We start from the raw sequence: 15,124 nt of genomic DNA, 5'->3' as shown, positions 1-15,124 counted from the left end.
AGCGCAGATAAACAGGTAACCAATCAGGAAAGGGAAACACTACGCGCTCAGCCAATAGTAACTCGCCGCAGCGTTTCACGCCTCGGTTTGGGTTTTACGACTCAGAGAGGAGCTTGGTAGACACAGCGAGCAGCAGTTTACAGACTAGCGGGGGAGGCTGAAGGTCGTCAGCATGGAGGGCTTTGATTCTGACCTCGACTTGTCCGGGGTGGGCGCTAGTCCCGCGGAGACGGCGGAGCTGCAGAGGATGCTGGCGGTGGAGCAGCAGAAGGCGCAGTTCACATCTCAGGTGGGTGGCGGCAGCACGTGTACAGGCATGAGGCGACCAGTGCTTAAATCATCCGGGGAAAATACTTATTAAATACTGGATGAATGTAACCACGGCGATGCATAGGTTACGCTGTGGAGCTGCGTACACGAAACGGTAGAAAGGAACGCTGGTCACAAATCGCTGTCGGTGCTCAGAAGATTGATAAAGATAATGTCATAACGATGGACGCGTCCCTTTAAAGGGTTTTATATGTACAAGGGGCACCAGAAATATCAGAATTACTTATTTAGTTTTTTATATTCAAGGTAATATCTTGAAAACATGAATCCCCTTCACAGCCCGTCCATCAGATGATCTGCACTTGTCCTGACTGTTTCTCCACTATTGGAAACATTTTTTTATATTCTTCTGATCTAATGCAGTTAAAGAGGTCGGCCATCAGTGTCGGGCAGGCCATCAGTGTCGGGCAGGCCAGGGTCTTACACCCGACACTCCCGCCGCTCAGGTGTTTTTGATGTTGGCGGCTGCCTTAAATAGGATACTGCACATCCGCCTCCTATTGATATGAATACAAGGCAGATGTGCAGTACCCCGCCTCGGCCACTACCAGAAGACGGAGTGAGTGTTTCCAGCTACCGAATCAGCTGATCGACTGGGATGCCAGGTGTTGACCCCGGCCAATCAGACACTGATGACCGATCCTAAGGACAGTCCACCAATGAAAAAGTAGTGGACAACCGCTTTAATGTTTTCAAGATGTTATCTTGAATAAAAATATATAATTAATTCTAGTATTTTGGGGGGGGGGTATATGTATCAAAAAATGGGGCACCAATCAAATCAATGGTGCCCTTAGTTTTTGGAATGGGGCCCCTGACAAAGGCTCGCACTGAAATTGGGGCTGGCGCCATTCCAGCAGGACAAACACAATGAGTAAAGATGAATTTTGACTTTTGATTTACGGTACTTATTAATATCTTATCTGCAGCTTTATTCACTGACCTCATTCCTATTTGTTTACTTTGCTGAATTTGTTACTCATTCATTCCTGTTTTCTGTTTTGTTACATTGGACAATTGCCATCTTTTTCTTCTTTATGCAGGATCATTCCCAATTTTTTTTGTTCATTTATTTATATTCTTTAGTATGTAGTGTATGTAATTATATGTACCAAATGTCCTGCTGGGGGTCTTTATGTAGGGGAGACAGGGCAAAAACTTATGACAAGGATGAATCCTCATCGCCACACAATAAAAGAAGAAAGAATAGATCTAACTGTAGCCAAGCATTTTTGTTCCCCTGATCACAGCATCATGGACATGAAATTATTGGTATTAAAAGGTAACTTCAAATCTCAGAGAGACAGAAAAGTTTGGGAATATAAACTCATGGTGACCTTTGACACCTTCAGAGCAGGAATGAATGTGTCGCATGGATTTATGTCAATCTACATCAACTAAGTAATGTGGTCATCAGAACTGTGGGGTCATCACAACCCTGGAGCAGACCTCAGTCACAGGACAATAAAACTTTCACAGTCCTTATCTATGAACTAATCCAATATTTACAGCCAGAACTGTTAATCTCTCTCCCACAGTAATAACTCTGCTTTCCATCACCTGTCTCATTTATTACATTATTTGTGTCCCATTGTGTATAAATATGTGACTCTTCAGACTTCGTGTTATACTAGCCCAATGAAGAGACCTGAGTAGTCTCGAAAACTTGCATCTTGTTACCATCTTTCCAGTTAGCTATTAAAAGGTATCAACCACTGAGGACTATCAAATCTAAATATTTTTTGATATTCTTTTTATTTAATCCCATTCACCATCTCCTCCTGCTCTTTGTCGCCCTCTAGTGTTATCCTTATTTTAAACATTGTCTTTTATCTAATTTCTTTCAATAACCTTTACATTCCTCCCTTTTGTGGCTGCACATTCTTTGTAGGCTTATCCATGTATGTATATAATCGACCTCTCCAGTCCCCGTTTACTCCTGGGCAGCTGATGACGTGACCGGGCGGTCAGCAGTGACCACCTAAAATCTCGTCATTGGCAAGTACTGTTGATCAGTCCCATACTCATTCGATCGTCTGCCCCCTGGGATGCAACAGCGGTGACTTAAAGGGTTATTCCAATTATTAAAGATGAGACAAGCAACTTTCTAATTTACTATGAATTAAAAATCTGATCTTTTGAGAAATTACAATTTTCACCTCTTTTGTTTACTGCTTGTTGTCTAGGAAACCAGCCGTCTCTGGTCCAGCAGTAGTGGCCGAGCACACACAGCACTTAGGCTGTGTGCCCACGATGCGTTTTTAAGCGTTTCCGCAGCGGCAGAAACGCTTAAAAAATGCTTGCTAGAAGGTCTGCCATGTTCCCCAATGATAATCCGCATGTGCTGTGCACATGCTGCGGAAATTTCCGCTGCGGATTATCATTGCGGAAAAAAACGCAGCACTACCAATTATTTTGCGGAAGCGCTGCGTTTTCGCCGCCATTGACTTGCATTGGAACGCATGGAATCCTCATCACTGCATCTGTACATGCAGAATACATGCGTTTTAATGTGCGGATGGTACCCGGGTGTGGAGGACAGGAGACTCTCCTCTGGACCCGGGTACCATAAGACCTGTAAAAAAAAAAAAAGAATGAAATAAAAAATAAATATTATACTTACCTTCTTATGGCCCGCGGTGTTCTCGTCTTCCCTTGCCGGCAGATCGCGGTGGACTGAAGGACCTCCGCTGACGTCATAGTCATGTGACGGCAGGCCCTTCAGTGTACCGCGATCTGCCAGCAAGGGAGGATGGAGCGAAGCAAGACTCCGGGGGCCATCAGAAGGTAAGTATAGATTTATTTTTTTATTTTTTACCATTCTTTCGGTCACACTATATAAATCCATGCCAGTTGCATGGATTTATATAGTGTGACCAAGTTTGCAAGCACTTTCCAAGTGATGCTAAAATCGCTTGGAAAAGCGCTTCACTTCCGCATGTCCCTGGCAGGAAAAACGCTTGTCAACCCGCATGCGGAAATGCATGTGAAGAACACTTCACATCCGCATGTCCCTGGCAGGAAAAACGCTTGTACAATCCGCATGCGTTTTTTCTGCCAGGGGAGATGCATAAACGATCAGGAAAAGTCCGGAGCATTTCTGCATCGAGGGCACATAGCCTTATAAGCTCTACTCTTGTTAGCTTTACTCTGAATTTGGCCAGGAGCGCTCTGGTAACTCCCGATCCCGTCCAGCTTGTAATTAACGTCTAATCACCTCTGTTGTGTTTTTTTTATTTTTCCCTCCAGGTTCACAAATTCATGGACGTTTGCTGGGACAAGTGCATGGACCGGCCGAGTACAAAGCTGGACTCCAGGACGGAGGGCTGCCTGGTCAGCTGCGTGGAGCGCTTCATCGACACCACCCTGTCCATCACCAATCGCTTCGCTCAGATTGTACAGAAAGGAACCTAGCGACTGACACACCCGGAGTCCTGACCCCAGAGACTGCTCCCCCTGCTGCTCTAGTGCTGATGATTCTTCCGTACGACCGCGTTTAATTTTGTTCTCATATTTGTATAAATCTGCGATAAAATCCTAAACCTCACGGTGTGCACTGCTCCTCTCCTGGGTGCTCATGTCATTGCTTTTCTAGGACTTTCTGATGTTGCTTGGAAGAAAATCTGTAAGTTGATGGCTTTCTCACTCTCCGCAGGTCCAGCGCTAAGTCTCCACCACTGATCCCGGTGTTTATTTGTGCTGTTCTGATGTCACATTAACAGTCGTTGAGCTCATCAGCTCACGCCATCACCTTAGGTGGAGCCACTGAGCTCCGTTATTAGAAGCAGCAGTGGAGACTTAGAGCCGGTCCGGGGAAGGGTGAGGAAAGTGCAGATTATTATTTTTTAAACAAATTCCAACAAAATTATAGTTTTATTCCAGCTCCATTCACATCCACCTGTAGATCGTGCACATGTCAGCAGGTATCACTAGACGTGGTGTCACTGAGCGAGAGAGCAGAGCTGAAAAAGCCCTTTAATGGGAACTTTTATACCTGTAAATGCAATACTTAAATACCTACCTGGGGTCATTAGGGAGGTGCATTTTAATTGGCAATCTGTGGGCCACTGTTGTGCGAAATCCTGCATATACTGCTCTTCTCCAGCCAATATGCTCCTAAGCCTAAAGCCTCATTCACACGTCCCTTTTTCCTGGATAGAACGTGTACCCATTATAGTCTGTGATGCTGTCCACATGTCCGTGTGCTTTGTGGATCGAGTATCCATTAAAAAAAAAAAAAATATCAGCGTGCAAAACGTAAATGGGCGAGTTTAGATGAGAATGATTGTTTAAAAAAAAAAAGGTAAAAAATTACACAGAGAAACAAAATCAGGTCATTTATTATTTTTAATTGTACAGGTGGAAAATGATTATCAGTAATGGATGATTTTTCATGCGCTCATCAGCCATGTCGGCGCACGGGAGAAGTACAAAGGAGGCGATGCGGGAAATGGTTATTATATGATGAATTAGCTTTAATATCCGTTTAAAAGGGTTCTCCGCTTTTAGATAAGTGGATCCCAAGTGTTACTAGTCATATATAATAATTAAATCAGGCCTTTCTCACCCTCATCAGGTCCAGTACCACCTCACTGCCGCTGCTGTGGTCTCTGATTAGCTGCAGTGTTGATGTGCACCAAATCACTGACGTCAGCGGCTCATATATAGGTGGCATGAGCCTCCGAGCTCTGTGATCGGCTAGCGTCCGGAGAGGTGGTACTGTCTGATTTCATTGACCATGTATAACACCCGGACCTTATATAATAATGCATCAAAAGAAGTCACACAATCTTCCCTGGTATTAGCAGGATTATAATCCGTCCACAGATCCATATATTCCAGTTTATAAATCTTGAGAGGATGAGGATTCTGATAAATTACACTGCACTGAGTAAAGTGTTACCATCTTCCCAGTCCTTGCAGTGTCACTACCGGACAAGCACAGGATATCATAGGAAATGCGTTCAATATCCATAAAAAGCAAAGGACGATATACAGAGTGATGCAAAAAAAAATCTCTTATCCATAAAAAGCTGAAGCAGACCTACACTGGGTTTCCCAGAATGGACACTGATCCGTTCCTGCAACGTATGTGTGAATATCACCAATGGATTATACGGGGCCCTCTGCTGGTAGTGAGGTGAAAAGCATCTGTTCCTACTGGATAAAGCTCAGTCCATTCTGTGGTCTGTGTTTATGGCAGTAGGAAGCAGCAGCAGTACCACTGCAACCTATGATTGGGCGCAGTGGCCAGGTGCCATCTTGATGCCCTGCGAAAGTCCCCTGACCTTGGTGGCTAATCACAGGCTGCAGCGGTCATGCTGTTTGGACGTCTCCCACCATGAACATAGACCATGGAGTGGCCTAAGCTAGATCCAGGTAAGTGCAGAGGTTTAATATACGAAGCTGTCGGAAGTTTTTTATTTTTCTTGGACAACCCCTTAAAGATATATTAAATACAAAATTGTAATATATCCCAGAACCTCTATTCTTAATCCCCTTTGTCATGAACGACACCGGCGGGACCATACAATATCCCACCACTGCCACCAATTTGTCAGGTACATCAGGAATTCGGCACGTGCACGATCTCGATTACTCACTACGTAGGTATTGTCAAGCGAAAAGTGAGTGTATGGCGTACACACCTCCAAATTCCAACGCATGGAATATGTGTATATGCCCCCGTACGATCACTGCCAGCTTCACAATAGCCCAGTTAAGATTATTTGCTGCCACCACAGATCAGTTTTAAAATATAATACAGGCCTGATTGAACATTTGCTTTGTGGTAACTTATGGCTTCGGCGGAGGGACAATTACAGAGCACAAGAAACAGAACTATTACATTTTATATATAATCCAAAAGGGAGGCAGTGTTTATGAAAAATATGCAAAGATTTTACAAAGGGGGACAGTACAGTACCGAATATACAGTTACACAAAATAAATGGGAACAATTGAAGAACTTACTAGACAGATCGCAGAGACTATTCAGTTTAGCTGGAGGGGAGGCGCTCCAATAGACCGTTATGGAATGGGACCCATGGTTATAGAATATACAGTATAACTCCTGGCATGAGTATGGATCCATCTCCAGTTGGATCTATTATGCCGAAGGGTGGCCCTGCCCACACGCTCCCCCCCCCCCCCCACCTATGCTGACCTCACTTGGGCTGGGCTCCACCCTTCATGTTTTTATTAAAATCTCTTCTGCGATAACTTCTTGCTGGTTGATTGCAGAAGTTTGCAAGTGAACTTATGAATTTACCTTTCTGTAGAGACCAGATATGACATGGCTACTGTCCGTTATTTTGGTACTTTAGCGTCATAGCTCACCGGCAGGGCTCTCAGATATGGGAAAATATGCATATTGTTCCTTAGCTGACCTTGCCGCTAAAAATGTGTCACATTATTATCAGAAGTATAGAACTTACGATATTCCATATTTCGTGTTGGTGCCTGTGAGACTGCAGATTGAACAGATATGCAAATGAGAGTGACCCGGCTTTTGTGAGGAGTGTGGTAGATCCCCTTTGAAAGAAAGAGGAAACCGCTCATTAAACTTCAATCTCTGGCTCATATGCTGAGGTGTTTATCACAGGTCTCTGCTACTTACAAGCTCCATTTGTATGGTAATCAGCCTGGAGAATAGAGTTTGCCACCTCTTCTGTACACTGCTAATTTGCATAGAAGCAACTGGTTAGCCAGTTAGCTCTTTCTCCTTTGAGAAATAGTTTAGGGGAGGGGGGATGCGTGGTTTGGAGGAAGATAGAGAGATTTCACAGGGAGTGAGAGGTTCATAATATGTTCTATGACACTCTTCTTTTATTTATGACTATATTCTAGCACTTCCATCCTTAATCCCCTCCTTTTTTATGACTATATTCCACCACTTCCATCCTTAATCCCCTCCTTTTTTATGACTATATTCCAGCACTTCCATCCTTAATCCCCCCCTTTTCTATTTTTATGACTATATTTCAGCACTTCCATCCTTAATCCCCTCCTTTTTTATTACCTTATTCCCGCACTTCCATCCTTAATTCCCTCCCTTTTTATTACTATATTCCAGCACTTCCATCCTTAATCCCCTCCTTTTTTTATGACTTTTATTTTGATTTATTTTTTCTTTTTCATTGAATCCAGTGGTGAAGCGGACTGGTCCGATGGCCTCTTCCTTGCTTGAGTATTGGTAGGAGTATACATTGCTGCTGGCGTATATGGGCCAGTAGGAGTAGATCTGATCTCTTGTGTACCGCTCAGCTCGGACTCATCACTGGACATCATTTCTTGAAGCTGTTGGACTCGCAGGGCGCTATTCATGTCCTCCAGTTTAGCGTGGAGACTGTTCAGACTTAGTTCCAAGATCCCGCTGCGATCACGCGATGTCTTCTGACTGGATAGGAGGGTTTTCTGCAGCTCTAGAAAGCTGCCCTTCACAAAGTTGTACATTTTGTTCTGGACGTTCAGACTCTCGCTCACACTCTTCTGAATGCTTTTTAGCGTCTCCATCATTTCCTTTTGCTGAGCCCTTAACTGATCCACCTGAGTCTCCAATGGTAGTGGGGACTTGGTGGCGGTATGTGGTGGTTTGGGCTTATCTGCTGCCTTGGTTTTGTGAGGAGGAGCTCTTGGTTTATTCGCAGCCTGAGGCTCTTCATGAGATTGAGAAATGAACTTATCCTGGTGACTGGTACTTGGCAAGCAAGTCATTGGCAGAAAGGGAGTGTTTTGGCTGGGCATTATTTCATCTTCAGACTCGATAATATAGGAGGGGGGCAGCACAAAGTCATCAGATGAAACACATTCTCCTAAAGGAAACATAAGTAGGAAGAAGAAATATGGATTAACATCGCGTGCGGCTTTAAAAGAGCAGTAAACACCAAAAATATCCCTTCCCTTCCTCCATTAATCTCCTTTTCTTCAATCCTATTATGTCTCATTTGAGAATTAACAATATATAAAAAAAATCGTCTTGCTGGGTCTCAGGAGCTCGGCCTTGTCCCTCATTGTCTTTTTCACTGACCCATGTGTGGCTCTAAGACACCTGGCTGCAGCAGGAGCCTCCCCCCCACTGCCCAGTCTTCAGTTGGACAAACCATTGGCTAAGGTGCAGGACAACACCCAGTCACCAGTTAATATGGAAGTGATCAGTAGGGGTATGCCCTCTTTTTTGGGGGTGAGGTGGGGTGTATTACATTTCTTAGAGTTGAGTAAAAAGATTTGCAGGACCATAGTCCAGCGGCCATGTCGGTAGTCCGTAGCAGTCGAACCTGAGCTCAGTAAACCTACTACTACCTGCCGGCATTTCTGGTGCTTCCTCTTATATGTAGATCTGGCTCCACATCATGCTGCAATTATGATGTACAAATCAGAAGAGGTCGATGCCGCCAGGTTAGGACCAGGATCTGGTCCGGGAGTCACGGACGAAAATCCTTATGCACAAATCTAAGATGGATCATTTAATCTAATCATTCATGTCTAGATTTTGTGTTAGTTTAAGTGAATTATCTGAAAAAAGTTTCCTCTAAAATAAAAAAAAAAGAAGCTATGAAATATTTTTTTTATTATACTCTTTTGGAGTTACTTAAAGGGTTGCTCCACTACTCTTATATTAAGGACCTTTCCTCAAGATAGGTCATCAATATCAGATTGCGGGTGTCCCACACCCAGCACCCCCTACTGATCAGCTGTTCTTGATGCTGGCAGAACCAGGACATTAGCAGTTGTAAAGCTGAACAGTACAGCCCGTCAAATGTGTAGTGGTCACTGCCAGGTACAAAGGAGTGGATCTGTGGTACCCAGCAGCGACCATTATACAATAAACTGAGCTGTTCAGCTCAACATCTGCTAACATCCGGCCGCATCTGAAGCCAAAAACAGCTGATTGGTGGGGGTGCTGGGTGTTGGCCCCCACTAATCTGATATTAATGACCTACCTTGAGGAAAGGTCCTTAATATAAGAGAAGTTGAGCAACCCTTTAAGACCTATTTTAGGAGTTGTATAAGATTAGAAAAAAATATCAGAATTTTTTGAAAAATTGTGTTTCTACTGCCTTTGAGGATAGCCTGGCACAGAAAAACCGTGAATGGGACCCAGTGGTGAATCAGCGCTGCTGTACTATCATTGTCAGGAGAATTCGGACCCATAGGGAACAATAGTTGATGGCATATATTACCAAATGCCATCACTTATTGAGATTGGGATATCACTTTAAAGTGTATATATCAATAGAATTATGATAGATAAAACTGATGTCAATACAGCAGGTCAACGACTGTCTCAGTCCCGGACAACCCAACGCCTTCAATAGTTTGTCCTTGGTCATGATTGTGAGTGAGGATGTTATGATATATTTACCGGTATCCAATGAAGATGCGTGATGCAGTTTTTCATTTCTTGGGGCTTCGCTGGCATCCAATTTAAAAAACTTAGCGACCTTTAGCTGACGTTCAGTGAAGGCATCTGAAAGAGGCACCATCGGGCCACCCATCCTAGACTGCTCCTTCCAATTTTCAATACCTTGTTTGATTTTCCTCCTATAGTCATGCCATCTCTTCTTACATTCTTGGATCGTGCGCCTCATGCCACCTACTTTATTAACCTCCTTCACCACCTTATCCCAGATGGCCGCTCTGCCAGACGCGTTGACTGGCTTAGGCCCAAAGAGTTTCTGAACGTGCGCTAAGATTGTGTCTACAAGTTTCTGGTTCTCGGGGTCAGTAAACCTTTCCCTTTTTTTCCTGGGAGTTTGTATTGTGATCGTTCCACTGATCCCGGGGAGAGGCATACTTTCCTCCTCTTGTTCTGCGTTGTTGATGGCTGGGGTACAGATGGGTGATTCTTTTCCTACAGGATACAACAAATGGGTCATATAATGTGGCACAAAATTACAAATATATCCTCTAGGGCAGGGGCCCTCAAACTACGGCCCGCTTTTATCCGGCCCGCCGGGCTTTGAGCGGAGGAGAGGAGAGGAGAGCGGTGCCATTGCCCGCCCTTCCCCCCGCTTGGTCAGGGCCCCGGCAGGCGGATACTTACCTCTCCCCGTGCCTCCGCAGATCCGCTGTCTTCCTGCTCTGCGCTCCCTGTGACGTCTCAGGTCAGAGGGCGTGGTGATGTCTTTACACCGCGCCCTCCCGAGTGCCGTCACAGGCAGTGCAGAGCGGGACAACGCCGCCGCGACGCTGGAGTCCTGACCAGAGTAGAGCAGCGGCAGCAAGTGAGAAGTGAGTATTGGATTTTTTTTTTTTTTTTTTAATGTATGGAGGCATAGGTCATTATATGGGGGGGGGGGGGGTGACATCCTGCATAGGGTATAATATGGGGGGGTGACATCCTGCATGGGGCATGATATGGGGGGTGACATCCTGCATGGGGCATTATATGGGGGGGAAAGGGACATCCTGCATGGGGCATTATATGGGGGGGAAAGGGACATCCTGCATGGGGCATTATATGGGGGAGAAAGGGACATCCTGCATGGGGCATTATATGGGGGGGAAAGGGACATCCTGCATGGGGCATTATATGGGGGGGAAAGGGACATCCTGCATGGGGCATTATATGGGGGGGAAAGGGACATCCTGCATGGGGCATTATATGGGGGGGAAAGGGACATCCTGCATGGGGCATTATATGGGGGAGAAAGGGACATCCTGCATGGGGCATAATATGGGGGGAAAGGGACATCCTGCATGGGGCATAATATGGGGGTGTGTGACATGCTGCATGGGGCATAATATGGGGGGGTGACATGCTGCATGGGGCATTATATGGGGGGGTGACATGCTGCATGGGGCATTATATGGGGGGGTGACATGCTGCATGGGCCATTATATGGGGGGGTGATATGCTGCATGGGGCTTATAAAGACGGGAGTGATATCCTGCATGGGGCATTATATGGGGGGTGGCATCCAGCATGGGGCATTATAATGGGGGAACAGCCTGCATGGGCCATTATAAGGGGGGGGGGGGCAGCCTGCATGGGGCATTATAAGGGGGGAACAGCCTGCATATGGCATTATAAGGGAGAAACAGCCTGCCTATTGGGAACATTTACCTGCCCATTGAGGACCTATGCTGCCTATTAGAGACCTATGCTGCCTATTGGGGACATTTACCTGCCTATTGGAGACCTATGCTGCCTATTGGAGACATTTACCTGCCTATTGGGGACCTATGCTGTCTATTGGGGACATTTACCTGCCTATTGGGAACATTTATTTGCCTATTAGGAACCTATGCTGCCTATTGGGGACATTTACTTGCCTATTAGGAACCTATGCTGCCTATTGGGGATATTTACCTGCCTATTGGGGACATTTACTTGCCTATTGGGAACTCTCGCACCACACCAGTCTGAGCTTGAGGTAATTTGTTAAAGAATGCCTTCTTTCTGTTCTCCAACCAGATCCAGACTAACTGATGCACACTTGCATCACTTGTTACGACTAGCAGTGACAAATATGGAACCGGACATTGACCATCTCATTAGCCAAAAGCAGGCCCATAGTTCCAATTGAAATACCGGTAAGTTTGTTGATTTAACTTTACTTCTTCTTCATTTTAAATATTATATTTGTTCCTGTTTTGTTTTTTACTTCAAAATAAGATATGTGCAGTGTGCATAGGAATTTGTTCATAGTTTTTTTTAAAACTATATTCCGGCCCTCCAATGGTCTGAGGGACAGTGAACTGGCCCCCTGTTTAAAAAGTTTGAGGACCCCTGCTCTAGGGATTCACGCTCTCAGGTAAGCATTAGGTAGCGCTCACACAGGCAATGAGCTGTGATCCTACCGGTCTCAGTATCACCTTCAGCCTGAGCTCCAGCAGCTTCCAGCGCCAAACAGAAGTCTTCAACTCCGGGCACATTTCACACTGAACAGGCTTCAGCTTCCACACGTTACTCTGCGGCTCCATCACACAGACTGCTCAGCTTTTCTAGCTGCCCCATGCAGTCTCCATTCACAGAGAGACCCTGGCAAGTCTCTCTCAGCTACAGCTCACATTTTGACTGGTCACTCACCAGCAGGACACTCGACTCTGCTCCATCCAGCAGACTGATACACCTAGTGAACACAGGCCCTACGTCTAGTAAAAAGCTAAGCAGGTGCGTCTAATCAAATCCTGCAGAGCTATGACTTAACCCTGTCATACCTGGTTTTGCTACAATACATATAGCAGTAATAATAGTTAATGGCACAGTTGGTATTCACTGAGCACTACAGAGAGAAGCATGCCATGCTATTTGCCGAATTGCTATACTTTCTTGGTGGATTTTGCCCCAAATTTTTATAGAATCAAGTGAAGGAAAGAGCCCTACGCAGAATAGCAATTCTCAAAACAGTTCATCTTCTCTTCCTCTCAAGAGGACTCTATATTTTCTCACCAGTCCTTGGTAAATATCTACTTTCATTCTAAGTTTAGAATTTTTCTTAGTTTTGGTTGAAGGATGTGATCTGCAAGGTTTGTACCAATCTCTCTGCGCATGCGCGGCTCTCTCCATTCATCTATATAGAAAAGTGCAGAACAAGTGTGCTTAGCACAATATTAAGAGCTTCCATACTAATAAATAGGGAGAGCGGTACATCCGCGGCCAACACTCGATAAAAGAAAGGTAACGCTGATCAGCACTGCCCCATAGAATAACATTGGTCCGAGTGCTATCCGATCTGATTTATCTGCTCGTGTGAATGAGCCCTACATGTTAAAGTGATGAAACCAGGCTGATAACAAAACATGTGGTTCAGCACTTACCTTTGTTGCTGAAGGGTTTTGAAGATTGGAAAAAATCAGTAATTTTCATCAGTCTCTTCGCCCCAAAATAAATTGCACAAAGACCTGATAGCTTAGAAACAAAATAAAGTGAATGAAGTAAATGAAAAGTAACAAGAATATAATTGTTATAGTTACATGCTTTGTACACCTTTGCTTAGAATTCTTCTTATTGCTCATTTTCTTTCTAAATGTAAAGTTCTGCAACTTTTTAAATATTGTAGTTTTCATTCAAATTGTATGCTTTGACTGTTGCAGAGCGTCTGTATGTCCTTTAGCTGAGCGCTCTGCAAACATTACAAATCTATTGGAGCTCCTGACCTCTCTTTGCTCCCTCTTCCTTCTCTTAAGGCCCCGTCTCACATAGCGATATCGCTAGCGAGATCGCTGCTGTGTCACGGTTTTGGTGACTCACCAGCGACCTCACCAGCAATGTCGCTACGTGTGACACTTTGCAACGATCAGGCCCCTGCTGTGAGGTCGCTGATCGTTGCAAAGTGTCCTGGACCATTTTTTGGTCGTTGGCCTCCCGCTGGCCAGCACACATCGCTGTGTGTGACCAGCGGGACCAACGATCTGGCTGGTAACCATGGTAAATATCGGGTTACTGGGGGCACGCGCGCACTTAGTAACCCGCTGTTTACCATAGATACCACTCTGCTACGGTGAGCGGAGGCTCCAGCGCACCGTAGCAGAGTGGTATCCATGGTAAACAGCGGGTTACTAGGGGCACACGCGCACTTAGTAACCCGATATTTACCATAGTTACCAGCCTGCTCCTGCTTCAGCAGGCTGGTAACGGGAGCAGGACATCGTGGAACGATTCTTTCCACGATATCGCTGCTCCCCTCATCGCTGGTGAGCCTGCCTGTTTGACAGCTCACCAGCGATGTATTAGCGATGCAGCAACGATCCCTGACAGGTCGTATCGTTGTCGGGATCGCTGCTGCATCGCTTAGTGTGACGGGGCCTTTAGTGTTAGAGATAGCAGCATGGAGGAGGAGAGGGTTGTATGCAGATATGTAGTGGACAGAGGGGAAAGCATCTCAATGGGCACAGAAAACAGGCTATATAGAAAAGGAGGAAAGCACATAAAGAGTACATTATTGGAGCTGTGCTGATACATGATAGCAAATAAAAATAGTACACCCAGAGCTCATATCCAGCCTATATTACACAAATATCACATCCAGCCTATATTACTGGGACACACAAATAACATATCCAGCCTATTTTACAGGGAAAGACACAGAGCTCACATCCATCCTATAATACTTGGAAAGACAAAGAGATCTCATGTCCAACCTATATTACTGGGAGAGACACATAGACCTCACATCCAGCCTATATTACTGGGAGAGACACATAGACCTCACATCCAGCCTATATTACTGGGAGAGACACATAGACCTCACATCCAGCCTTTATTACTGAGAGAGACACACAGACCTCACATCCAGCCTATATTACTGGGAGAGACACATAGACCTCACATCCAGCCTATATTACTGGGAGAGACACATAAAGCTCACATCCATCCTGTATCACTGGGTGAGACACACAGAACTCACATCCAGCCTATATTACTGGGAGAGACACACAGAACTCACATCCAGCCTATATTACTGGGAGAGACACACCGTGCTCACATCCAGCCTATATTACTGACAGACACACAGAGCTCACATCCAGCCTATATTACTGGGAGAGACACACAGAGCTCACATCCAGCCTATATTACTGGGAGAGACACATAGAGCTCACATCCAGCTTATAAGCTTATATTACTAGGAGAGGTACACAGAGCTCACATTCAGCCTATATTACTGGTAGTGACACACATAGCTCACATCCAGCCTATATTACTGGGAGAGACACGTAGAGTTCACATCCAGCCTATATTACTAGGAGGGACGAGTAGAGCTCACATCCAGCCTATATTACTGGGAGAGACGCATAGATCTCACATCCAGCCTATATTACTGGGAGAGACACACAGAGCTCACATCCA

General features: G+C 45.2%; 2 protein-coding genes across 6 annotated transcripts in view; one reads left to right on the top strand and one right to left on the bottom strand.

Annotated features, from left to right (window-relative positions):
* Window positions 1-76: 76 nt before the first annotated feature.
* TIMM8B (translocase of inner mitochondrial membrane 8 homolog B) lies at window positions 77-3,877 on the top strand. Its single transcript, XM_073657154.1, has 2 exons — window positions 77-289; window positions 3,580-3,877. Exons 1-2 carry the CDS (start codon window positions 173-175, stop codon window positions 3,742-3,744), a joined length of 282 nt encoding a protein of 93 aa, XP_073513255.1. The 5' UTR covers window positions 77-172; the 3' UTR covers window positions 3,745-3,877.
* Window positions 3,878-6,168: 2,291 nt separating this feature from the next.
* The window catches only part of LOC141172704 (uncharacterized), a 29,867-nt gene continuing 20,911 nt past the window's right edge, over window positions 6,169-15,124 (bottom strand). For 4 of the 5 annotated variants that reach the window (XM_073657146.1, XM_073657149.1, XM_073657148.1 and 1 more), the window contains 3 exons: window positions 13,096-13,186; window positions 9,695-10,183; window positions 6,169-8,144 (listed from right to left, as the gene is read on the bottom strand). In XM_073657146.1, coding sequence (XP_073513247.1) covers window positions 7,453-8,144; window positions 9,695-10,183; window positions 13,096-13,186 — 1,272 coding nt within the window. In that variant the 3' untranslated portion in view covers window positions 6,169-7,452. The remainder of the gene's footprint in view (window positions 8,145-9,694; window positions 10,184-13,095; window positions 13,187-15,124) is intronic. The other variant, XM_073657150.1, reaches the window with a different exon arrangement.

Source organism: Phyllobates terribilis, unplaced genomic scaffold, assembly GCF_046119375.1.
Source record: "Phyllobates terribilis strain yellow unplaced genomic scaffold, ASM4611937v1 Scaffold_12__6_contigs__length_324123572, whole genome shotgun sequence".
Lineage (NCBI taxonomy): Eukaryota > Metazoa > Chordata > Amphibia > Anura > Dendrobatidae > Phyllobates > Phyllobates terribilis.
Note: the sequence above shows the minus strand (reverse complement) of the source record. Positions and strands in the feature narration are given on the sequence as shown.

What these genes read in the sequence shown, in the direction of transcription:
- TIMM8B (XM_073657154.1), top strand. Translation starts at nt 173, where the DNA reads ATGGAGGGCTTTGATTCTGACCTCGACTTGTCCGGGGTGGGCGCTAGT. An exon ending in AGGCGCAGTTCACATCTCAG is followed by an intron (nt 290 to 3,579) that starts GTGGGTGGCGGC and finishes TTTTCCCTCCAG; the next exon opens with GTTCACAAATTCATGGACGT.